The 26054-nt window shown below is 42.4% G+C and overlaps 1 protein-coding gene across 1 annotated transcript in view; it reads left to right on the top strand.

Moving 5' to 3' along the window:
- The first annotated feature begins 7969 nt into the window (after positions 1–7969).
- Positions 7970–26054, top strand: part of Ppp1cb (protein phosphatase 1 catalytic subunit beta) — a 34818-nt gene continuing 16733 nt past the window's right edge. The window contains exon 1 of the mRNA XM_059248202.1: positions 7970–8124. Coding sequence (XP_059104185.1) covers positions 8073–8124 — 52 coding nt within the window. The 5' untranslated portion in view covers positions 7970–8072. The remainder of the gene's footprint in view (positions 8125–26054) is intronic.

The raw sequence follows: 26054 nt of genomic DNA, 5'->3' as shown, positions 1-26054 counted from the left end.
AGTTAAAGCCTCTTAGCCTTCCTTCCCATAGCTTCTGTAAGCATTCTCAGCTTACATTCTCAGCCTGTGTCCCTGGGGTGTGTCTCCGTGGGTTGAGTGCTCACCCCTCACAGTTCCCAGCACTCCATAAAACTGGGCGTGGTGGTGCATGCCTGCAATCCTAGTACTCCAAAGGTAGAGGCTAGAGGCTAGAAGTTCACCACCGTCCTTGGCTGTTTAGCCAGTTTAAGGACAGCTTGAACTACAGGAGGCCTTGTTTAAATAACAAAACAACAGCATGTGGCATCTCCAGTCATTGGGTTTTCTGACAAAAATGCTATTATCTATGGTATAGGCACAGGGACACAGAGCATCGCTATGCGGACTGACCTAGGTACTAGAGTTTGAGGTTGTGTATCGCATTCTCTAGGTGGTCTGTGTAAGCTTGCAGTGGGAGAGCAACCTCTTGTAAGCAAGGAAGATGTCATCCTCTGGGCTGCTGGCACTGTTAAACACTTGGGGACACAACAAGAAAGAGTGGTCATTGCTGTTATGGTTGCCCTCGAAAATAAAATTAAGAATGTGGGCCGGCAGGGGATGCCAGGTTCTAAGATGTCAGAGCAGGAAGGAGAGAGGCAGAAAAGAGGAATGTCTTGCATAGCATGGTATCTCTCAAGTAAAAATCTGGGAGTGACAGAGAGGAGTAGAAACAGCAAGGTCCAGATGCAGGTTCCAGTTTCAGGATTACGTCAACGAGATTAACTTTTATAGATCTCAACTTCTAGTTAAAAGTAATTGTGTCTTTTTTTTTTTTTTAAGTTCCTAGCACAGTCTGTCCACTCCCTGTTTTCCTTTTGTCCTTCCATCCCCATCCTTTGGTTAAGAGGCCAACTTCTTCTTAGCAACCAAACCCCCAGACATCATAGCTACACTGAGTCCACCCTGCATATAGTCTCAGAGTTATCAGAGCATCCCTGCCTTTCCAGTCTATGAGGCCAAGCTTTGGGCCAGGATCATCTGATAGTTAGAAGAGAATTTCCTTCATGCTTATTACTCAGGGCAGTAGAAACCCCTGTGTAGGTGGAGTTTTTTGTCAGGACCATCAGCTTCCCAAATAACCACACAGAGACTTCTTATTAATGCTCAGCCAATAGCTTAGGCTTGTTACTAACTCATTAACCCATTTTTTTTAAATCTATGCTCTAGCACGTGGCTGTGCCTTTTTTCAGCATGGCATGTTCATCTCCTGCCTGCTCTACGTCTGGCTGGTGACTCTGCCCTTCTTCATCCCCATGCTCTCTTTTTGTCTACAAGTCCCGTATAACCTAACTATTCTTGGCCATTTATCCTTTTATTAAACCAATGAAAGCAACAAATATTCACAGTGTACAAAAAGATTGCTGCACAGCACCCCTGAGAGGTGTTTTCTGCTATGCCAAATTAGAATTTTTGGGGAATGTTTTCCATTGATGTTTCAAAGACCGGCAGTTGAAGTCCACACTGCTATACTTTCCTATAGTTCCATTAAGGCTCAGATAGGTTGTGCAGACCAATCTGGAAATGCGGCCTTTGTACCACGGTCTCTGTGGGAAAAAAGAGTCTGTATTCCAGAGCAATTGACTTTTTGGAGTTGAGCCAGTTCCTAAGTTGGGGACATTTTGTACACTGTTACATTATATATGTGTGCTTCATCTGTGTGTCTTAGAAGCAAAGACTTGCCAGGGGTAGAGGATACCATAAAGAGTATTTTAGTAATGGAAATCTTTTGTAGTTAATAACACCCAAAGTCAGAAGATGGATTGGGCTAACATTGTCCAGCTACTCTGGTCTTCCACCTTTGATCTGATTCTTTTCCTGCAACCCAACTTGTTCTGTGGTCAGTTTCCCACATGGTCAATGACTTTGCCAAAGTACCTCCTTTAGTGCAAAATCAAACACAGTTTCTTGATACTCAGCTTTGCATTTCACTTTAGAAGTCTGTTCACTGTAAGATTTCTGTAAATATCGCTGGAAGGTGGGGGGAGTGGGCACACACCTTTGATCCCAGCACTTGGGAGGCAGAGACAGGCAGATCTCTGTGAGTTCCAGGACAGCCTGGTTTACAAAGAAGTTCCAGGACAGCCAGGGCTATACAGAGAAACTCTGTCTTAAATGCCCCTCCCCCCTAAAAAAAATTCTGGGAATAACAGGGACCACAGGGTATTTCAATTAAGAATGTATGTGTTGGGGGTGAAATGGCTCACTTTGTAAAGGCGCTAGCTGTTCCAATCTCTGGAACCCATGTAAAGGTACAAAGGCAGAATCAACTCCACAAAGTTGTTCTTTACATGTGTCCATGCACACAAAGATTCTCACACACAATAATCATACAACTTTTTTAAAAGAACAGATTCAGTGAACTGGACCTACCTAAAATTAAGGTGTAAATAATAATTCATAAATACTATATTTAATTGGTATCTCCTACCTAAAAGGATTCGTTGGTGATAAGTCTAACTGCAGTGAATATTTATCACAGCTACATTGGTTTTAGTTTTAGGAGATATAAGCTGTTCATTTTTATGTGTTCTTACAGAAGATGTATTGATTTCATGACATTTTAGAAAACTCATCTTGGGCTAGGGATATGTCTGCTCCATGGGAGAGCACTTGCTTAGAGTGTGTGACGTTCTGTGTTCCACCCCCAACGCCCAAAGGAGAAAGAGAGCGGCAGGGAGCAAGTGGAAAGGAAGGAAGGAAAGAAGACAGAGGTCAGAGATTTATTTACCAGAGTCAGTTGAAAGAGAAATTTCGGAAACCGTTCAGGTAACTGAAAAGGCGAGCGGAACAGTTTTGGTCGTAGAGACCAACTTGTATTAGTGAGAAAACATTTCAAGTGTTTCCTTTGAAACAAACTTTCACTTAGTATATTTTTTTTCCTCAGCAACAAGTAGCTATTAGTGAGCTCTTGGTGTCCTGTTTGAAAGAGAAACATTTTTACCGATGTAGAGCACAGAGCTTGTTGTAACAAACTAAGGCTGACCTAAATACATACTGGCCCTGTAATCTCTCTACAAGATAAAAGGAATGGCCACAGACTCAGCTCTTCAACCAAAAAACAGCCACCATTGATGGTGACTGTTCTTCTAACCTTAATTGCCCTCTATTAACAGTTTTCTATGGCTAATTAACCCTTCAGTCATTAGGGATTTGTTTTCTATTCAGTTTATCTTGAAGGATCAAGATGAAAAAAAAATGCTCTACTCCATGTGGTGTGTGTGTGTGTGTGTGTGTGTGTGTGTGTGTGTGTGTGTGTGTGTGTGTGTGTGTCCCTGTTGGGGGCCAGGATAAAGCAGAAGTCTTTGCCCAAGATCAAGGAGGAGACATTTGTGCTTTAATTATTTTGGACTAAGGGAGGATAGTGTGTATATAATAAAAGTACATATGTATGTATAAATATTAAAAAATGGATAGTGTCTAAAATGACTGAGGACACGGATTATGCCTAGTTTCCTTTCCTTTCTTTCAGTTTTTGTTATTTGTTTGTTTTTTGAGACAAGGTCTTATTATTGAGCTCTGGCTGTCTTGGAACTCACTGTGTAGATCTCCCTGGCTCTGCCTTCCCAGTGCTGGCATTAAAGTTGTGTGAGTCACCACACCCACACCCGGCTTTAGTTACTTTTCTATTGCTGTGATAAGACACCATGACCAAGACAACTTATAAAAGAAAATCTTTAATTTGTGGCTTACAGTTTCAGAGGGTTAGAGTCCATGATCATTGTGGTGGAGAACACGGTAGCAGATAGGCATGACACTGAGCAGTAGCTGAGAGCTCACATCTTAAGACAACCAGAAGACAGAGCAGACAGAGAGGCTGGGAATAGCAAATGGCAAGAGCCTTCTGGAACCTCAAAGCCCACTCCAGTTGGCATGCCTCCTCCAACAAGGCCAGACCTCCTAATCCTTCCCAAATAGTTCCACCAACTGAGGACCAAGTATTCAAACATGTGAGCCTATGGGAGTCATTCTCATTCAACCCACCACACCTTCTTGGGAAACCAATGGCTTTTAAGCATGTCTGCATATAACAGAACCCTAGTTGTGGATAAAGCTTTAAGTTCTTTTCTATGGGATTCACGGGTCCCATGAAAATTGTAAGACACCTAGTTAAACATTCCCAAGTTTTCTGAATTCTTAAGCTCATGAAAGAGATTTAGGGAAGTATTGTGGAATAATCTTTTTGTTTGTTTGGTTTTTGTTTGTTTATTTTTTTGTTTCTTTAAGATAGGGTTTCTCTATGTATCCTTGGCTGTCCTGGAACTCACTTTGTAGACCAGGCTGTCCAGGAACTCACTCTGACCAGGCTGGCCTTGAACTCAGAGATCTGCTTGCCTCTGCCTCCTGAATGCTAGGATTAAAGACCTGAACCACCACTGCCCGGCAAGAATAATTTTTTTGTACACTGTGGAGATGTGTCTTTGTTAGGGCACCTTCTGAATGGTTTAATAAAAAGGTAAATGGCCAATAGCTAGGCAGGAAGGGGTTAGGCAGGACTTCCGGGTAGAGAGAGAAGGAGTGGAGATGAATCTAGGCACAGGAGAGATGCCAGAGGACACAGAGAGGAAACAGGAGGTACAAGATGGAAGAGAGGTAAAAAACCATGAGGCAAAATGTAGATTAGTATAAACAGGTTAATTTAAGTTATAAAAGCTAATTAGAAACAAGCCTAGCTTTCATAATTAATAAGAAGTCTCCATGTCATTATTTGGTACAGAGAAAGACTTGCTACAGAGAACTGACATAATATCTACCTCCATCTGTAATTGACCTCTTCTCTGGTTTCTAAAAAGCAGAGTCAGTTTTGTGGCCCGTCTTTAGCAAATCAATAGGATCTAACACCATGCATTTTGCAAATAAAATTGCTCATTTAATCTAATCTTCCCCATTCTTGGTTTCCTTTTGTTTCATTTTCTTCTGTACTTCTAAAGAGATATTTTTAGCCAGACAGAGCACGCCTTTAATCAAAGCACTTGGGAGATGGAGGCAGGTGGACCTCTGGGTTTGAGGCCAGCAAGGTCTGCAGAGTGAGTTCCAGGACAGCTAGGACTACTCAGAGAAACTCTATCTCGGGGGGAAAAAAAAATTTATGTATATGAATGTCTTGTCTTCATGTATGTTTGTAAATTATCTATGTACAGTGTCCACAGAGACCAAAGAGGGCATCAGATGCCCTTGGACTTGTTAGGTCTCAAACCGGGGACAGAAGGCTGAGGTGCCTACTTAACATATCAAAGAGGCTGCTGTCCACCACGTTCTCTCAGCATCCCTCAGTCTCTACCTGTACAGGGTGACTGGCATACCCTACCTCTTACCCTAAACTTCTCCAGCCCAATGACTGGGCTGCCCTTCCCCATATGCATCCATTTTAGTTGGTTACCTGCCCCCCCCTTTTTTTTTTACCTTTTGCCCTCTTGGATGCTGCACTTGGTGTGTGTGTCATCTGTCCCCGTCCCCCCCTCCCCCCACTCCTCACTATACTCAGTGTCATGTCCACTCTGGACTCTCCCAAGTGTCTCTGCCTCTGACTATGCTCTCCCTTTTATCTACAATAAACCTTCTCCTCCACCATACCTAGGAGCAGTCATGTTCTTTCCTTTTTTTATTTCTTGTTTTCATTCACAGCTGAAGTTTATAGGTGGTTGTGAGTCATCATGTGGGTGCTAAGAACCCCACATGCTCTACCAAAGCAGCTAGTGCTCGTAACCTCTGAACCATCTCTCCAGCCCATGTATTTGTTTAAATTTACCCCAACTGTCAGCACTTATTTAAGTTAATGTACATCTTTCCTTCTGGAATAAAGTTGGGTATAAATAAAGTGGACTTGAACAAAATACCGTGAAAATGAGCCATTTCTTCTCCTCTAAAAATCCCCAAAGCAAACTGCTAGTTTTCACAGATTACTCCAGAGTCTGTGTAATCTACATTAGCTATCAACATACAGGCTACATTCTAAAATAAAGAAACAACTAAGGGGGTGTTTTAGAAAATTCTAGCATTCATCTGGACATGTAAAGTACTTGATTACATACTGTTTTTGCCAAAACAACACACACACACACACACACACACACACACACACACACCTACCTTAGTTTCTGCTCTCCAAGTTTGTGTCAAAGCATATGCACGTTTGAGAAAGAACATTGCAATTTGGTACACATTCTAGCACTAGATTCCTGGGTTTGAATCCCAGTTCTCACGTTTGTTTGGCAACTAACTCATTTAGTGTCCCAGATAGTCTTACCCACAAGTAGAGGTAATAATGGTACCTGCCACCTAGGGCTTGCTGTAAGGATTAAATGAGATGATGTTGCGTGACATCTAAATTAGTGCCAGGATACATGATCTCAGTAAGTGTTAGCTATTAGTGGTATGTGAGCGAGAAAAGCATACCCAGCCGTGCGCTCTCAGCCTCATGAAGTTTGATTTCTGGAAAAGCACCGGTTTGGGGATAGGTAAAATCTTTGACCTGAACTCCTGGGATCTTTGCCTATATCTTTTCCGTGGCTATTCTTCCTACTGTCCTTTGGTGGCAATTTAGGTGTTGGAAGAAAAGGTGAGCAACGAACCTTTCCAAGTCCCCGAGTTTCTATTTCTCCCTGTCTTGTATGAACCAGATACTTGGTGGGTGGTGCAGCCACAAAGATCAACGTGGTGTGTTTGGTGTCTTGAGACAGGAACTCCTGTAGTACAAGCTGCTAGTCCTGTTATGTAGTTGATGATGACCTTGAGCTCCTGAATCTGCCTACATCTCCCAAGTGCAGGGATTACAGGTGTCTCATGCCCAACAAACGTTGATGTTATTCTCTAGGAATCGAGTGCAGGAGAAAAATGTTTAAGTTATCACAAGATTATTAATCTTCATAAGAAGATTAAGCAATATAATAGAGCAACGAATAGAAAAGCACTACAGAAAAGTGAGATCTAGAGTGTATGGAGATGTAAGATATGATAAAAAGGTTACAGAGGCAGAAACCGGGAGCGTGTAAAATCTTATTACTGATGACTGGGGCCCACTTTGATGCTTGTTTCATCCAGGGCCACCTGGAGAATCAGCCCCACTGGTAAAAACGATAATAACCCCTCATTTGCAATGTCAATATTTTTCAGCAGAGAAGTCTCCTGCTTCCAACACGAGTAACTGCGGCACACGTTTGTTTCCAGCTCAGCGGAACCATGAGGAACTGTTTGCAAAAAGCAGTGAACGGAACCAAGAAAAGCAAAAAGCAAGGCGGGAGGGACGCAATCGCTAACTCTGCGGAAACTCCAGGCCCCTAGGTAGCAAGAGAAGAGAAGAAAGGTCATTCGTGCCTACGCGGGCTCCGCGTTCGCTCTGCGCAGCCAGGTTGGCTCCGCCCTGCGCCTGCGCAGTCCGCCACAATTCGGCGCAGTGTCTCTCTCTCTCTCCTCTCTCTCTCTCTCTCTCTCTCTCTCTCTCTGCTCCCCCCTCTCCCCCCGAAGCGGGAGGGAGCCGCACCTGCGCGTTAGCTGCGGCGGAGGCGAGGGCGGGGCGGGAGAGGGGGGGGCGGGGTGAACGTGGCGCGCGTGCGCACGGCTCTGCGCGGCTCGGCGGCGGGCCCGGGCGGAGGGGGAGGGCGGGACGCTGAGGGCGGGGCTCTCCGCGGCGCTGGCGAGCTTTGCGGAGCTGGGCGGTGCCGAGGAGGAGGAGGAGGAGGAGGAGGAGGAGGAGGAGACGGTGGCGGCTGGGGTCTGACGCGGCCCGGTTCGTGGGGCGCCCCCCACCTCCCCTTCCCCTCTTCTCCGCTCCAGCTTGTTTATTTATTTATTTTCTAGTGGGTTTCGCCGGGCGCGCGCGTGTGTGCGTGCGTGCGCGCGTGTGTGTGTGTGCGCGCGCTCTCGCTGCTCGGCGGGGAGGGGGTGGGGGGAGGGCCCGCGCGCCCGGGGGGGAGTTGGAGCCGGGGTCGAAGCGCCGCGTGACTCGTAGGTGAGAACGCCGAGCCGCCGCCGCTGCCGCCGCCGCCGCCGCCGCCGCCGCCGCCGCCGCCGAGAAGCCCTTGTTCCCGCTGCGGGGAGGAGAGTCTGGTGCCGACAAGATGGCGGACGGGGAGCTGAACGTGGACAGCCTCATCACCCGCTTGCTGGAGGGTGAGTGCGGCGCCGGGCGGGCCGCGGGGCCCTTCCCGCTCGAGCCGAGCCCGGGGGAAGAGGGCGGGCGGCCGGGCCTCGGTGGTCCCGGAAGCCCCGGAGCGCGGGATGGCAGGCGGGCGGGCCAGCGGGGAGGCCGGGCCTCGGCCCGAGGACCATCGGCGGGTACCGTCTCCGCTGCAGGCGGCGGGGCCTCGGCTGGACCGCTGGGCCGGCGGCCTCCGCTCACCCCTTCCAAGAGAAGGGGCGACGGGGCCTGCCGCTGGGCTTTGTGTGTCCGTGGAATGTGTGTTTCTTCTCTGTTCTCTTTGTGCGTTGCCCTTGGCTGCCTCCGATCGTCGTTCCGGTTGTGAATTTTACCCCCCCCAAAAAAACCCTTCCCAGGAAGGCTCTTGGATCGTTTGCATTTTTTTTTTTTTTTTCCTGGATGCTCCAGAACAGCTTAAGGGGAGGATAGGATGAATAGTTGGCCATTTCTTATCTGGCGTACAAAAATAGTAAAAATCTTGGATCGGGTTAGAGATGTCCGTTAGGAATACGAAACGCCCGAATACATGGGGGCTGAAGGGATTGATAATGGGGGGCTTAAAATTATAACACGTTTGAGCCGAGTTTAATTTCTGCGCAAACTTAGTAAATGCCTGTTGTAACAGCCTCTGGGGCTTAAAAGGTATTTACAAGTCTTCACAGCACTTGAAGTTCCGGGCTCTCATGTTTTTTATTGATTAGTTAGTTGTGTGTTGGTGGGAACATGAGGAGGAAAGAGAAGGCTTGATAGAGAGACCAGTAGTTTTAAATGTATTGATCTGTTGCGGGATACTATTCAAAGTTAAGGGCGGGTCTTGGTCAAAAAAAAAAAAAAATCCTTTTACTCTAAAATTCGCGTCGTCACTAATTGTTTGGGGAGTGTGTAAAAAAGAATTGCCTTTTTGAATGATTTAAGAGTCGTCTTTGTCAGACATCTAATGAATGCGTGTGTGCGGCTTTTGTTTACTACATACAGCGAAGCAGTTTGTGCTTATGTTTGGAAATTTACCAAAGAGGATTGTATGGGGAGGGGTGTGACTTTTTCAACTGAGGTACAACGTTTCTATTCCTTGTTAAAAAAAAAAAAAAAAATCTCTGAATATTTGCTCCAGATATTAAAGCTTTCCAGCAGCCTTAAGGCTGAGAAAGAAGCAGAAGTTTTTTTTTGTTTTTTTTTTTAACCAGGAACTCTCTCTTATTTACCTTTTCCTTTAGTATCAAGTTATTCCTGGGAGGCCCCCTGGTGCTTGCTGCGTTCACTACTTGGGACTGGGTCTGTGAGACGTGTGTTTAGAAAAAAAAAAATTATACTTACAGTGCATGACTGGCTTTATAAGGGAAATATAGTTATTTAAAATTTTTTTATATCTTGTTAGTCTTTGGAGAAGGGGAATTTAAGCCTACCTATGTCTTCGTATTCTTTAAAGTTTAAATCTGATCGTATCTCAGCTTATTCATATTTAAACTTTTTCATAAATACCTAATAGCCGATTCATGTATTTTAAACTGCTCTAGAACCCTTTAAATCAAATGTACCTTTATATCATTACAGATACTTTAACTAGTAGAGGGTTGTAGAGAAAGGGGTGAAAGCAGCCTAATGTTTGGTTCTAGCTTCAGTCACCCCCAACCCCCTTTTTGGGGAAGAATTCTTGTCAAGATACATTGTTCTTTTTTTCTAGTGTAGCAACTGTTTATTGACTGCCTGTGCCAGGCACCAGGAATCCAAAGATAAGACACATCTCCACTGGAGGAGCTCAGTATAAACAAGCCACTCCAGTGTTTTGTAGCCTTCTTGCTCTTCCGATGTTAAACACACAGTTTACTAGTGGGTTTTTTTTTTTTTTTGCAGTCTTGTTCCTTTATCCAATTGAAGATTATTTACCTTGACATCTCCCTGTTACTCTGAAATATTACCAGTCCCTCTCTTCCTCCCCAAATCTGGACCTGTTCAAATAATTGTCAAAGACTTGGATTTTCTAGTGAGTAATTTTAGTCTTTTTTTTTTTTCCTTTACTTTGGTTTTTAGAGATGTTAGGTGCTAATTTACATCATTCAAGTGTTGCTATTTTGCAAAGTTGCCTAGCAGAATAACTGGTTATATTTGTGTGTGTGTGTGTGTGTGTGTGTGTGTGTGTGTGTGTGTGTCCTGAATGAAAGTAAACATTTAAATTGGACCAGTAAAGATACATAATTATGGTTAGAATACATTTCAAAAGACTTCTATCATAGCAAGATTAGTGGTCATTGTATTGAAAAACCATGAAGAGAACATATGTTCTGTGCTCTAAGCACAAATATGATAGCCTTGTGAGATAAAATTTGTGAATTCAATATGTTCAACCATTTTAGTGTATGTACACTTAAAAACATCATGTTGTACCTAAGAATATGCAGTGTTATCTGTCAATTAAAGTTTGCTTTTGGCTGGGCAAAAGATGTGGCTGGTATATGTCTTTAATCCCAGCACTCAGTTGGTAAAAGCAGGCAGGTCTTTCTGAGTTTGAGGCCAGCCTGATTTTACATAGCAAATTCTAGGCCAACAAAACAAAACACCTTGCTTTTGTAAAACTGTTTCTGTATTAAAGGAAAAAAAATGACCAGGATCTAGTTCCATTTAAAAGTGCTTACTCTATGTCACAATATATTCCTTTAAAAACAACTTCTACTGTTTTGTCGCCTGTACTGACCTTGTAGAATAACTCAACAGTATTCTTGTGATTTATCATGATTGATTGATTATTTAAATTAAGACTAGTTTGTATAAGGTAAGCTAGAAAACCCAGTAAAAGGTTTTTGCTAAGAGTAGTTGTTCTGTAGGTATCTGAGGTGGAAGTGGGAATCCCCTAGGGGCTTCAGGTCACATTATAAATGCTATTTATTTTGGAAGAAGTCAAAAGGAATAAGTGGAACTATGATGCTTTTGGGAGGAGACTCAAATGGTGCTCTTGGAGGCCGGAAGATCTCCTAGAGCTGGAATTCAGGTGGTTGTGAGCCACCTTGTGGGTGTTGGGAATCGAACCTGAGTTTTCTCTAAGAGCAGCCAGTGCTCTTAACAGCTGAGCCATCTCTCCAGCCCAAACCTTCCCTTTTAAAATGACGGCTTTATGAGATGCAGTTCACGGCTTGCCTGTAGCTGGTGTGTTAGTGGTTTTTAGTGTGGTCACGGTGTTTTGCAGTCATCACCACCGTCAGTTTTAGAGCATTTCCACACACATCTCCCACAAAAGCCCCGTTGCCTTTTTCCTTCATCTGTCTAGGTAACCTTTAATCTGCCTTCTGTCCCCATGGATTCGCGGTTCGTGCTCACTTCATGTAAATGAAAGTGTATGTGATGTGGTGGTTTTTCTTTTCTTTTGAAACATTTTGAAACAAGTTGTCACTATGTAGCCTTAGCTGGCCTCAAACACGGAGAGATGCTGCTGGGATTAAAGGCTCCGGGGCCTCTTTTAATGTTTTTAAGTTTCATCCATTTTGTAAAATGTATTAGTACCTCATTCCTTTTATGGCCGAATAATATTCCATTTTGTCTACGTACCAGTTTTCAGAAATACTCACTGGTAGCTGGCTATTTCGGTTGTTTGCCCTTTGGACCATTGTGGACAATACTGCTCTCAACGTCTGTGTTTAGGTTTTTGCATGGACTTAGGCTTTCGTTTTCCTAGAGTGTGTTGCTAGGAATGGAATGCCTCGGCACATGGTAACTCTGTGGTTAGTGTTTGGAAAAACTTGTAGACTGGGTAAAGCCCCTTTACTGGTTAAATTGCTTAAAATTCAGGCCCAGCAGTTAAAAAGACAAGGTTGAAATGCTAGCTGCTCAGGCCACCTCTGCATCCACAGGGAGCATCATCCTACTGTATGTATCATACTGCGTGTGGGTGTGAGGCAGGACCCATTAAAAATAAGAACAGGCTAGAAAGTAGAGGAGCTCATTGGAGGTAGACTTTCTGGACAAGAGGTGAGTCTAGCATTCATAGAGAGTGACATTCTTTTTGTAAACTAAGTCATAGATCACTCCCACCCCCCTATTAAATAGTTCCAGCAAATAAAGGAAGCTAATTTGAGAAAAACAATCCATGCTTATTTTTAAATTTGCTACTTAAATCTAGCCCTGGAAGTTTTCTATGAAGTTTCCAAATTCAAGATAAGAATTCATTGAGATTTAGAAATGTATTTGAATTTCTATTCATGAAGAAAACTGTAAATTACATCTAGCAAGATTTTTCTTTTGTTACTGGGGGGGGGGGCGCCCCCACCCCCGCCCCTGCCCTCTTAGGTACTGGGGACTGAACGAAGGACCTTACACTTGCCTGCTAGGCAAATGCTCTACTAGTGAGATACTTCTCCAGCCCTTTTTAATTTCTGTTTTAACAAATTCTTGCTAAGGAAGTAGCCGTTCTGGCCTTGAGCTTACTTGTATCCCAAGTAAGCCTTGAACTTTGAATCTTCTGACTTAGCTTCCCAGGCAGCTAGGATTACAAGTGTATGCCACCATACTCTACGTTTATCATTTAACAGACTGTTCATTCTCCACAGCCACAATGGCATACTCATACCAGTAAACAGAATCATCAAGGTATTTTTACATGACTAAACTCTCATTGAGTATTTCTGAAACTAAAGTCTCAGAATTAATTTCAGTGTCAGTAGGCAAGAAATGGTTTAGTGGGGTATGTTTGGACTCTTGAGTCTCCTGGGATTTAGTTTTGATCGGGTACAAATTACAACCTCTAACAACCACTTCTGTTGTAACTATAAATAACCATTTCAAGGGCTGACTTTCTCTAGGAAAAAAGCATCCATGAGGTAGAAGAGGGAAGTCCTCGGTGTGACTTGGGGATAGACACTGTCAGTTGGAAAATGGTTCAGCTGCATTATATAGTTGATTAAATGTTAATAGATCCAAGAATGCTATTTGTTAACCTTGGAGGTCTCATCGTAAGAGACTTTAAGACTGGATGAAGTAGTAGAATAGATACAAAGTTTCCAGTGTTTAAATTTTTACACTGAGCTGTTGAATTTCATCATTGGCTGTGAAGTACTATTTCTTTGAAATGGCAGGTTTTTGTTTGCTTTTGAGAGTGTCTGTTAATATGTAAGTCTGGTAGCAATAGTTTGTCAGGCATGTGCTTTCCTTTGAGACAGTTACTGTGTTGTGGTATGCAGCAGACATGTTTGGATACTTTGCATTTTCTCATAGATGATTAAAGATGTAATTGCAGGAGCTGGGCGTAATTGGTCATTCTTGCTGCTTTTATCACAGTATTTTATGGAATCGCATGGCAGTGAACACACAGGGTTCTCAGTAGTTAGGTGCCTCTGATCTACTGTGTGTCAGAGGCCAGCTGTTATGAGCATATTGCTTCTGTCCCTCAGTACAGATGTCCGTGTAATGCAAGGGTCTGTACTTTGCACTGGGCACTTCTTTATTCCTGAGCTGTGTCGCCCCAGCCTGCTTATCAACATTCTCCACTCTGAACTGTACCAGCTCTTTGACATCTCACAGATCCCCTTGAGGATTCGTGAAAAACACTGTCAAGTTTTACTTCCTGTTGCTATAGACAGACTTTTGTGCTCAGTGTGGAGCACCTATACAGAATTAGGAAGTCTAGATGAGCAGACATTAGTTAGCGTTGGGGTGCTGAGGGGAGGGATGCATCAGTGGAAGTGAAGAAAACTATCAGTAGTTAGTGAGGATGACTAGGAGGTTGTGAGGCCCACATGGAAAGGGGATAGAATTGCTTCTTCTTGGTTTCCTGCTGTCCTTTCTGTTTTAGAGAAGGCTGCAGGTGATGGTTAGTGAAGGAGTACTTTAGTGTGCATACAAGATCGCAAAGACACATCACAAAGCCTTTTTAGTTTAAAAGACAAACCTGAAGCCGGGTGGTGGCGGCGGCGGCGGCGGCGGCGGCGGCGGCGGCGGCGGCGGCGGCGGCGGCGGCGCACGCCTTTAGTCCCAGCATTTGAGAGGCAGAGGCGGACGGGTCTCTATGAGTTCAAGGCCAGCCTGATCTACAGAGTGAGATCCAGGACAGGCTCCAAAAGCTATGAAGAGAAACCCTGTCTCGAAAAAACAAAACAAAAAAAAAAACAAAAAAAAAGAGAACAAAGCTGACCTGTATTGGAAAATTTTCAAACAAATAAAATTATAATACAATGGTGAGTACAGTTTGATGTTTTGTTTTTGGAATTACTGGAATGGAATTCTTTTGGAGAGAATTCAGCATTTTACTTAAGATTCAAAGTAAGCGTTTTCAATGTTGATCATCAGATTTGATTGTAAGTTCTCTCATCTGTTGATGCTGATCTGTAATGAGATTTTATGTATTTAATCTTGAAAGATGCGCTTTCACACAGATAGGGGCTGCCAAATGCTAACAATCGTCTATAAGCATGTGATTTTTTTTTGTTTTGTTTTTTTCAAGACAGGGTTTCTCTGTGTAGCTTTTGAGCCTGACCTGGAACTCGCTCTGTAGACCAGGCTGACCTCGAACTTACAGAGATCTGCCTGCCTCAGCCTCCTCAGTGCCAGAATAATCAAAGGTGTGCATCACCACTGCTCCACTAAACATATGGTTTTAATTGAGCATGTTCATTACTTAGAACACATTTATATATATATATAATATATATATATATATATATATATATATATATATATTTTGTTTTGAGACAGAATTTCTCTGTGTAACAGCCCTGGTTGTCCCATAACTTCTCACAGAGATCCGCCTGCCTCTGTCTCCCAGTGCTGGGATTTAAAGCATGCACTACCACACCTAGCCTTGAGTGGTTTTTCTTACCCTTGGATAGTTGACACTTGTTACTAACGTGCTAAGCTGTTGGGGAGCTAGTGTTCAAACTGAAGTGACTACAGAGTTAGCCTGTGGAATAGCCAGTGTGGAGGTACACGTAAGAAGGTTTTCAGTTCAGTGTGACCTACAGCAGAATCTGCTAAAAGTTACAACTGATGGTGGTAAAATACACATAAAACAGGGAGGGGGAAACCTTAGCTAGCTGGACAATTTTATAAAGCTTGTGAAATTGTAAAATGTCTTTTTTTTTTTTCTTTTTCCGAGACAGGGTTTTCTCTGTGTAGTTTTGGTACCTGTCTTGGATCTCACTCTGTAGACCAGGCTGGCCTCGAACACACAGAGATCTGCCTGGCTCTGCCTCCCGAGTGCTGGGATTAAAGGCGTGCGCCACCACCGCCCGGCCAAATGTCTTTTTTTAAATTTACTAATTATGTATACAATGTTCTGCCTGCAGGCTAGAAGAGGGCACCAGATTTCATTATAGATGGTTGTGAGCCACCATGTGGTTGCTGGAACTTGAATTCAGGACCTCTGGAAGAGCAGCCAGTGCTTTTAAACTCTGAGCCATCTCTCCAGTCTTTGGTATTTTTAAAGTCTATGACACAGATATTCTGCAGAAAAAGTACCTTAATCTATCATGTTATCAACCAGGAGTATCAATAACCAACTTCATTTGCTCAACCATTATCAGTTTTGTGATTATGTTGGTAATAGATTGTAACTTCAATTTTGTTTAATGATAAAAGTTTTCTGAATTAAAATTACTTAATTACTATGCATTTGTCTGTGTGTAGCTAATGAGCACATGAGTGCAGGTACCATGGGGACCAGAGGTAGGGAACCCTTAGACTGTGGCTACAAGAAGCTGGGTGTGGAACCCAACAGATCTTCTGCAAGAGCAGCACATGGTCATAACTGCTAAGCTCTTCAACCCATGAAAGTTATTCCTAATTGTTATTACTGATGCAGAATCGTTTTAGACAGGCTCTTAATATGTAATCCATGCTCCCTTTAAATTCAAGATCCCCCTGCCTCAGACCACAGAGTGCTGGAGTTACAGGTGTACATGTGACCTCACTACCCAGCACTTAATGCTACTTAATAAGTTCAACTTCAAATTGTAAGAACTCCCCACTACACACAGTTTGGAAACAGTGTAAGTCATTTTGACAATAGTGTTTTCATTTCCCATGCTATTAAAAGTTAAAATAAGTGAGATCTTTACTCTCATAAACCTACAACAAATTATTTCCCAATTCCCTATAGCTTCCTTCAGACCGTAAGTGCAAAAGCAATTTCCACATCAAAACCCATTTACTGTGCAGCTAAGCAGCTTCCACCTAGCTCTGTATTTGGAAATAGTCAATATGTAACACAATAACATGTTAAAAGACAAAAGAATTGTAAATCTGGGTGGTGGTGCACACCTTTAATCTAACACTCTTAAGACAGAAACAGTGGATCTCTTTGAGTTCAAGGCCAGCCTGGTCTACAAAGCGAGTTCTAGGACAGCCAAGGGCTGTTACACAGAGAAAACCTGTCTCCAAAAACCAGAGAACAACCACTCAAAATCATCTCTCTCTCATTTTTTTAAATTGTTGCTATCATCCCCAGTGTCCTTAATCCGGCTAATAGTCTTTAAAATTATTGTCTCAAGATATTTTTAAAGATTAAAAAAAAAAAAAGAAAAAAAAACCAAAAAAACCAAAAAAACAAACTGACTGACCAACCAAATAACCCCCCCCCCCAAAAAAAAAGTCAAGAATGCTCCCAGAGCTTAGAAGTCATGCCTTTCAAGTGACAGCGACAAGGATAACTGATATGTCACCTAAACTACTAAAGCCCAAACAGAATGACTTTTTTAAGACAGCAGAAGAAAAGAATGCTTACCTAGAATTCCAAATCTACTGAGAGTGTCCTTCACCAGTAAAGGCAAAAATAAAGATAAGTTGGAGCAGAGAAAATTGAGATGGCTCAGCAGTTAAGAGCAAGGCTGCTCTTGTTCAATTCCCAGCACCCACATGGCAGCTTGCAACCACCTGAGACTCCTGTCCCAGGGAATCCAGCCTCTTCTTCTTCTGCAGGAGGAGTTCACCAATGTGAAATATGCGGGAAAACACTTATACAACTTAAAACTAGAGGGAAAAAAGTAAGGGAAGCCTGGCACGGTGGCACAGGCCTATTTTTAAAAGTATTGCTGAACTGAGGAGCTACAGCTCAGTGGAAGAGCACTTGCTTGGTGTGTGAGGCTCTGAGTTCAGTCCTTAGCAAAGTTTATTGCTGACATGTAGGCATTAGAAATCACTTCAGGTTCTTCATGTAGAAAGCAAATGGTGGCAGGTAAAAGTAAACAACTGCAGAAAGACATGAGCAAGAACAAAGGAGCAGTACAAATGAATTTCAGATGTTCAAAATACTGAAGTGTGGTTTGTGGGATTGAAAAGATGTGGAAATGAGATAACTGTAGAACTGAGAAAAATTATTTATTTAGAGTGACCGCTGAGTGAAAGATAAAATATATGTAACTAGAAAACTAAGCTAAGCATGATGGCAGACACCTATAATCCTATATTCAGGTGAAAGGTGAAGTCGGGAGAAAGGTCAATTCAAGATCTTCCTTGGCTACATAGTAGGTGTAAGGCCACCCTGGGTTATAGGAGACCTTGTCTCAAAAATAAACAGTGAATCAAAGAAAACAGGTTAGAATGTGTTGATTTCCCCCCCCCCAAAGAAATGTAAAAAAAGAAAAACAGGGAAATAAAGAACAGATGGGTCAAACTGAAAACAAAACAGTGATAAAAATCTCACCTGATTTTGTCAGGAACCGTAGTAAATGTAAAAGAAACAAACATTGAAATTAAGACAATCGTAGCACTGGGAAGCAGAAGAATCACCAAAGGACATAGTAAGTTTTAGGGTAGCCAGACATACCTAGTGAGGCCCTGTCTCAACAAGTAAGGGAGGGGCAGGTGGAGAAAACTTGGAAATTTACATACTATACATAAATTATAGGGCATATTTTAAATTTAGGAACACGGGTGAGAGGCTGGAGAGATGGCTCGGCATTTAAAAGCACTGACTGCTCATCCAGAGGACCTGGGTTCAGTTCTCAGCACCCGTGAAGTGGATAATAACCATCTGTAACTCCAGTCCAAGGGGATCTAACACCTTCTTGACCTCTGTAGGAACCAGACACACAGTGGTACACAGACATGCATGATGGCAAAATACCCATACACAAGCATAAAACTTTAATAAAAAAGAAAGACGGATAAGTACAAAAATGGGAAAACGCTATGTCATGTCCACATTAACCAAATGAAACCTGGCTTGACTATGCTAGGTAAAGCTGTAAGCTTCAGTGTCACTAGAGATAATGAAGGATATTAGTGCTTTCATGATAAATTCAACAGAAGTGAATATTTATGTCTCAAAAAATATGTCCAAAACAAAAATGGAAAGTCACTAGACCTAAAAAGACATATGGAGAAAACCTTATCCCCATAGTGTGTTACTATACCTTCGTAACTGGTAGAACAAACAGAACACCCAAAGAGCTGGAAGTTAAGGACCAAAGACATCACACAAATTGGCTTGTGGAGATAACCCAGTAAGCTTTCGTGAAGATCTGAGTTGGATACACAGAAAGTATGTGTAAAAAGCTATAGGTGTGGTGGTGTGGGCCTATAACCTCAGCATTGGGGATGCAGAGATGGGTTTGCGGAATCACTGGTCAGTTCATTTAGCCTAGTTGACAAGTTCCAGGCCAGAGGAAAGTGGACAACACCTGGAGAATGCCACCCCAAGTTTTCCTCTGGCCTCCATACACAAAAGAGTGCTGATTCAGACAGTAGAATAAGTATTTTATGAAAGTAGAAGGAAACAGTAACAGAAAGTAAGTATAGATCTTCCTGATGAAAAGATTAAAAGTTTATGCATCTAGAAAGACTAATGAAGTTCTAAAAAGAGTATCAGTAAAGAGGAAGGAAATAACAGTATTGAGGATACTAGTAAAGGACCAAGATAAACACATGTGATTTATTATTGTGCTAGAGGAAAACAAATGCTTTACAAGATGTGATTGGAACAGCTGATTATTGTCTTTTAAATGTTAAATCCTAAGTCTGGTGACTTGTACTGTGACTCTGAAAGGGGTAGTGTTACCTACTATTATGTTAAGAGGTGAAGGGACTTGATGCCTGCCATCTGTGAAAATAGTTCAGAGAAAAGTGTGACTGTTGTTGAAGGACAATAAGATAGAAGTAACTTGATGGTAATAAATGTGACAGTGTAGATGAAGAAATTAACTGACAGAAAATGTTAGTATTCAAGAAAATGAGCTTGTATTGAAACACCTCAGAAAATTCTAGGTTCAGATTGTTTTAGTAGTGATCTAAAATACAAAGATGTTAACATCTGTTTATAACCTTACAGATACATACAAAAATATAGGGGCTGGTGAGATGGTTCAGCAATTATGAGCACCCACTCCCCTTACATATAACTAAGATTATGTTCCCAGCAGCCAGCACGGTGGCTCACAACTGCCTGTAACTTCAGTTCCAAGGGACCTAACTTTCCTCTAGTCTCAGCTGGGCTGTTATACATATGTGGTGCACTCATGCAGGCTCATACACACATACATAAATAAAAATAATAAATCTTTTAAAAATAAAAGAGGTAATACTTCACAACTTGTCTTATGAAGCTTGCACAACACTTTACCAAAACTGACAATAACAAGAAATGAACCAGTATATGAATACAGTCCCCAAAATATTGAAAAATGTGTCATTGTGAAATCCATTAATGTGTGTTAATAATTATGATCTTAAAACCTCAGCAAAATATTCGCAGGTTGAATCTTGCCATGTATAATAAAGGTAGCATGTCATGAACTGATGGGCTTGCTTTAGGAGTCCAAGTTTACTCTAATACTCAGAGCTTCAGTTAAAATAAGTCACATTAACAATATAAAAGGGAAAGTTAGTGGTTTTCTTGATAAAAAGTATTTGGTAAAAAAAAAAAAAAAATTCCCAGCTACACAAGGAAACCCTGTGTGTGTGTGTGGGGGGGGGTAATTCCCCTCACCCTACTGGCAGAAATTCTTAATAAAGTAGAAACAGGCCTTTTCTTCGAGATTAGGCACGTAGTGTTATCAGACTTGATGGTGAGATGCTAGGTGCCATTTCCTCTAAAGGGTTCAAAAACATAATGGGAGAGACAGCATCAATTCTGCTTCTGAAAGCTCTAGCCAATGCAGCAAGGAAGGAAGAGAAAATTAACAAGGATTATGTCTTGGTCATTTTTCTATCACTGTGAAGAGACATCATGACCAAGGCAACTTTTTTCTTCAAGACAGGGTTTCTCTGAGGAACAGTCCTTGCTGTCCTGGAACTCACTTTGTAGACCAGGCTGACCTCCCGTTTACAGAGATCTGCCTACCTCTGCCTCCCAAGTGCTGGGATTAAAGGCATCACCACAGGGTCCCAAGGCAACTCTTGTAAAAGAAAGCATTTAATTGGGGGATTGTTTACAGTTTCAGAAGGTTAGCCCATTATCATCATAGTGGGAAGCAGACAGGTATGGCATTGGAGCAGTAGCTGAGAGCTTTGCATCCTGATCCACAGGAAGCAGACAAAGAGAGAGACTGGGCCTGGTTTGAGCTTTTGGAACCTCAAAGCCCACCCCCAGTGACACATTAATCCTTCCCAAACAGTTTGTCAACTGGAGACTAAGTATGCAAATGTATGAGTCAGTGGGGGCCGGTCTCACTCAAACCATCACGTTCCACTCTATGCTTGTATCATCATGCAAACGCATGTAGTTCAACCTCATGAGTCCCCACAGTCTTTCAGTCTCTATCAAGTCTTTTCTGAGACTCAAGACCATCTCTTTCATTGTAACCCACTATAAAATCAAAAGGCAAATTGCACATTTCCATCATACAATGGTACAGAATATACATTATCATTCCAAATGGAAGGAAAGGGAGCATAGTGATGAAATACTGGACCAAAGCAAGACCAAAACCCAGCAAAGCTAACTCCAAACTCTGCGTCTCTTCAGATCTCCAACTCCTTTCAGCTTTGTTGACTTCAGTACACTTCTCTCTCTTAGGCTGGTTCCACTCCCTGTTAACACCCCTCCTTGGCAGGTAGCCCACAACTCTGACCTCTCCAACATCTTGGGGTCTCCTACACAATCCAGGCTTCACCTTCACAGCTTCATGCAGTGGCCTCTCTGGGCCTGCATGTGGGGACTGCCCTGCTAAATGCCTGGCTTCAGCATCTATCTTTCTTTAACCACAGAGGAAGGTTCCGTAACCCCTTTCCAATATGCTTCTTGACTGAAATCAGAACCATGTGGCTGAAGCTGCCAGGTTCTGCTGCCTGCCTGGGCTGATACCTGGCTCCCTCTATGACTTGTATTTGCATAAGTTCTGACCTAGTGGTTTCTAGGCTGAGGAAATCTCAGGCTTGTTCCTTTCACTGGGTGGGGCCTTGCCTGAAGTTACCGCTCCCTTTATTCCATTTAAGCATTGGGCTTTTCTTTAATAATTTCATCTTGAGCACAAGACTCGGTTCCAATATTACATTTCCTGGCTCTCCTTTCCCCCTCAAAGTGTACATTTTTTATTTCTTTGTCCAGCTTGCCTTTTCATTGTAGATCTGCATAAGGGTGATCACTAATAACTATGTGACACAGTTCATAATAGACTGTCTTGAAGTCTCTTCTGCCTGTGACATTAGCCTTAGGCAGGTTTTTAGGACAAGGGCAAAAAGCAGCCACATTTGCTGAATTATCACAAGAATGGCCCCTAGGTCAGCTGATAATATTTTTCCCCTCTGAAAACTCTTGAGCTGGACCTGCATAGTTCACATTGGCCTTCAGCACTACCGTCTTCCAAGCTCCTACGAGGATGGACTGTTAAGCCTACCTATAGCATTCAACTGCTTTTCTAATCTAAGTCCCCAAAGTCTACTTTTCACTAACAAGCATCAGTCATAGCAATACCTACTCCTGGTACCAACTTCTGTCTTAGTTATTCTTCTATTGCTGTAAAGAGACACCATGACCAAGGCAACTCTTATAAAGAAAGCATTTAACTGGTGGCTTGTTTACAGTTTCAGAGGGTTAGTCCATTATCATCGTAGTGGGAAGCAGACAGGCATGGCACTGGAGCAATAGCTGAGAACTTTGCATCTTTACATCTTGATCCACAGGCAGCAGACAGAGAGAAGAGAAACTGATGAGCAACTGAGCTTGGGCTTTTGGAACTTCAGAGCATACCCCCAGCAACACACCTACTCCAACAAGGACATATCTCCTAGTCCTTTCCAGACAGTTCATCAGCTGGGGACTAAGCATGGAAATATGAGCCTGTGGGGACCATTTTCATTCAAACCACCATGGATTGGAAAAGAAATAAAACTGTGTTTTTATAACTGATAGGATTGACTTTAAAAATCCAAAAGAAACTGTAAATGTTTGTAATAGTACACAAAGTCGGTATACAAAATTGATTGCTATGTATATTCCTATGGGTGTGTGTGTGTGTGTGTGTGTGTGTGTGTGTGTGTGTGTGTGTAATCACATAGTGGGAAAATGAAACTGACATTTACACTAGTTCTTCTAAAATCAGTGTGATGAAAAAATACACAAGACTGCCACAGTAAAACCTGTGAAGGAAAAACAGACATTGCTGAGGGAAATGACCAGAGCTAGCAAGATATCCCAGCAAATAAAAGTACAGACACATAACATACACACACACACACACACACACACACACACACACACACACACACCAGAAATGAAACAAAAGGATAAGTGACAGATAAAAGGAGAGGAAAGGTCATGGGTTGGGAAACTCAAAATTAAGTCATCAGTTCTACAGACCCCCTCAGTTCATTTTCCATAAACCCATAAGCCCTACAAACTTGGAGTCCCATAGATACAAGCCAACTTTAAAACTGGAAAATACAGCAGTGCCCTGATTGCCTTCAGAGTTTTAAAGATCAGAGTTGAATGTTTGTATCCCATACACTGAGACTACAAACACTGTGATAGTGTGGTGGTGATGTAAAAAGGAGACACAGTAATAACAGTGTGGTTTCCTACCAAGCTGGAGGGAAAGGTTCATCTCTAACAAGTGCTGCTAAATCAGTTGTCTTTGTACCTGGACAAAGTGAACTCTGCGCTGGAGAGAGATGGCTCAGCAGTTAAGTGCTCTTGCTCTTCCAAAGGCCCTAAGTTTCATTCCCAGCGCCTATGTGACAGCTCAGAACTGTGAATTCATTTGGGGGGGGGGGGGGGGTCTGGCAGCCCGTGTCTTCCATCTGCACTGCATACGTGGAGTACACAGATACACATGCAGGCAGACACCTGAATTAACCTTGACTTTCACCTCAAGCAATATACCAGCCGAATTCAAGATGAACTATACAATTCAATGAGCTGTAACCAAACATCAAAAAACAAAACAACAACAGATGTTCTTAGGAAGGGTCTGATTTCTTGGTAAGATGCACAGAGTACAAAGGTTAACTTAATTGAAATTGTTTTAAGATCTATAGTCATTAAAGAACTTTTAATTGAAACCGCATTAAAAGATGGGAAAAGGTCCATTATCAAGTTTTAAAGAATAAACAAGCAGACTTAATTTGCCTCAAAACAAATGTCCAAATGACCCATTAATTATAGGAAAAGGTATTCAACAACCTTAGTTATCAGGGAAATGCACATTAAGATTTCAGTGAATGCTACTATAGATCCAGCAAAGTCATTAAAATTTAAAATACAGATAATGGCCAGTGTTGGCAAAGATACAGAACAATAGTGATGGTTTTATTATAAATTGATACAATCACTATGAAAACTGCTGGCATCTCTCTCTCAAATAATACTCAGCTTTCTGTGACTGTTTTACTCAGTGTTACAGACATGCTCAAGAGAAATGTACTTGAAAGTGTTCATGACATTGATGGTGGTAGAGTCATTCAGTGGAACACTTCAGATGACTGGACACAGTTGCATGTGTTGTGGAATAGTATTTTAAGATGTGTTACGTTACTTCTGTTTCTGGTGCATTTGTTTATCTCTGTGAAGCTGTGTTACTGTGTCTGTCTAAAACACCTGATGATCTAATAAAGAGCTGAATGCCCAATAGCAAGGCAGGAGAAAGAGAGAGAGGTAAGAAAAGCTGGCTAGAAACTAAACCAAACTAAGTCCAGGCATTCATAATTAAGAATAAGCCTCCTTGTTTGTGATTTATTTGGGAGCTGGGTGGCAGGCCCCTAAAAAAGAGCAAAAATAAGCAACAACATACATGGGTAGTAGATCTCACAGAAAAGATTATGAACAAAAGAGTTTATTTATTTTTATTTTTTATGTGCATTGGTGCTTTGCCTGCCCATATATCTGTGTGAGGGTGTTGGGTCTCCTGGAACTGGAGTTACAGACAGTTGTGAACCACCATGTGGGTGCTGGGAATTGAACCCGGGTCCTCTGGAAGAGCAGTCAGTCCTCTTAACCGCTGAGCCATCTCTTCAGCCCCTTATTTCTGTTTTCTAAAATTCAAAAACAGGTCACATTACTCTGTAGTGAAGGAATAGTGATCTTGGGTATTGTTGGGGCACAAAGGAATGTTGGTGGTTGCAGGAAACATCATATCTTGAGCTGAGAAGTGGCTTACTGTGTGATAGCTAAAGATTCTTTGAGTTATACATACTAGCTTAGTTTTCTGTATATACTACCGTAGACTGTTTTTGTTTAGTGGTAACTAGCGTCTGCTCTGTCGGGGTCTTACTTAGCTTGACTGAAGGTTGTTACCGGGAAGCTTATATACAGAGTGGAGAGAGCACTGGCTGTTCAGTGTCTGCCTGTGCACTGGGCCTGTTGCGGCTGTGCTGCTGCGGCTGTGTAGAGGCTGACTGCTGTGGTCTGGGTTGTTTAATCTCTTATCTACAGTGAAGATGACTTGGAATTCCTGGGCTACCAGAGGGACGAAATGAAAGATGGTGCTGGTGTTCAGAGCCTGATGGAGCATGCAGACTTACTGTAGTGCCTTCAGAATGTGCTGTGGCCTTATACCTGAACCCTTCATTCAAACACCAGAGTCCTGGCAATGTTGTGGGCTGCTCTAGTTGCTCCATGTAAAGGAACGGCCGACTTCTTGATTATAATGCCACCACCATCCCCCAAAATGATTGAGAAATGTGACGTGCTCTTAGAACTGGGAGTTTTTCAGGGCTTGGTTTTGAAATGAAAGAACTGAGTTGCTCTGGGGACTACCCGAGTTTGGCCTGTTAATTTTTGAGCTCTCTTGATAAAGGCTTTTGGAGCCTTTAGTTTCTATAATAGTATTTCATCAGCTCCTAAGATACATTTTGTCTGAAATGCACCTTTATGTGCTACTAGGTGGGAGAAAAACCTGGTAACCCTAAGAGGAAGTAATTGAGCAATAATCATTTGCAACATGGTTTTGTTTGATAAAATTTTTAGTTTTGTAGATTAACATGTGACTAGTTAAAGCATTTTAAACTTTGTAAATGTTAGTCAAAGTCACATAATTACTCGGGAATTCAAAATCAAACCTACAGCTGGGGAAATGGCATGCCCAAACATAAATGCAGACCCGAGTTCAGCCCCCCAGCACCAATGTTAAAAGCCAAGTATGGCCACCTGTGCCTTAACTACCCCCCCCCCACACACACACATGTGGTGGTGCTAACTGGATAACACTTTAACTCGTGGTCAGTGGGAAGTCCTGGGAATGAGACAGAGCCTTAGAGCTGAATGCCTAGTGTCCTTTTCTGGCCTCTGCATGACTCACAGATGAGCACACACACAAAATTAAACACATAATTTACTGATAACAGAGAAAGAGGATATCCACTTTAAACTGACATACTGAGATGACCCACACTCATCTTCGGACTTACTGTAATTGCTGTTAAGTTTCAACTGGTTTTGGAACTGAGTATTTTATTGTTCATAAATTGTACACCTCATTGATGTTACTGGGGGCGGGGGAGGTGTCTCACTGCTGTTTAGGCTGACTTTGAATTTTAGGATCCTTTCACCTTA

Source organism: Peromyscus eremicus, chromosome 22 (genome assembly GCF_949786415.1).
Source record: "Peromyscus eremicus chromosome 22, PerEre_H2_v1, whole genome shotgun sequence".
Taxonomy (NCBI): Eukaryota; Metazoa; Chordata; class Mammalia; order Rodentia; family Cricetidae; genus Peromyscus; species Peromyscus eremicus.
Note: the sequence above shows the minus strand (reverse complement) of the source record. Positions and strands in the feature narration are given on the sequence as shown.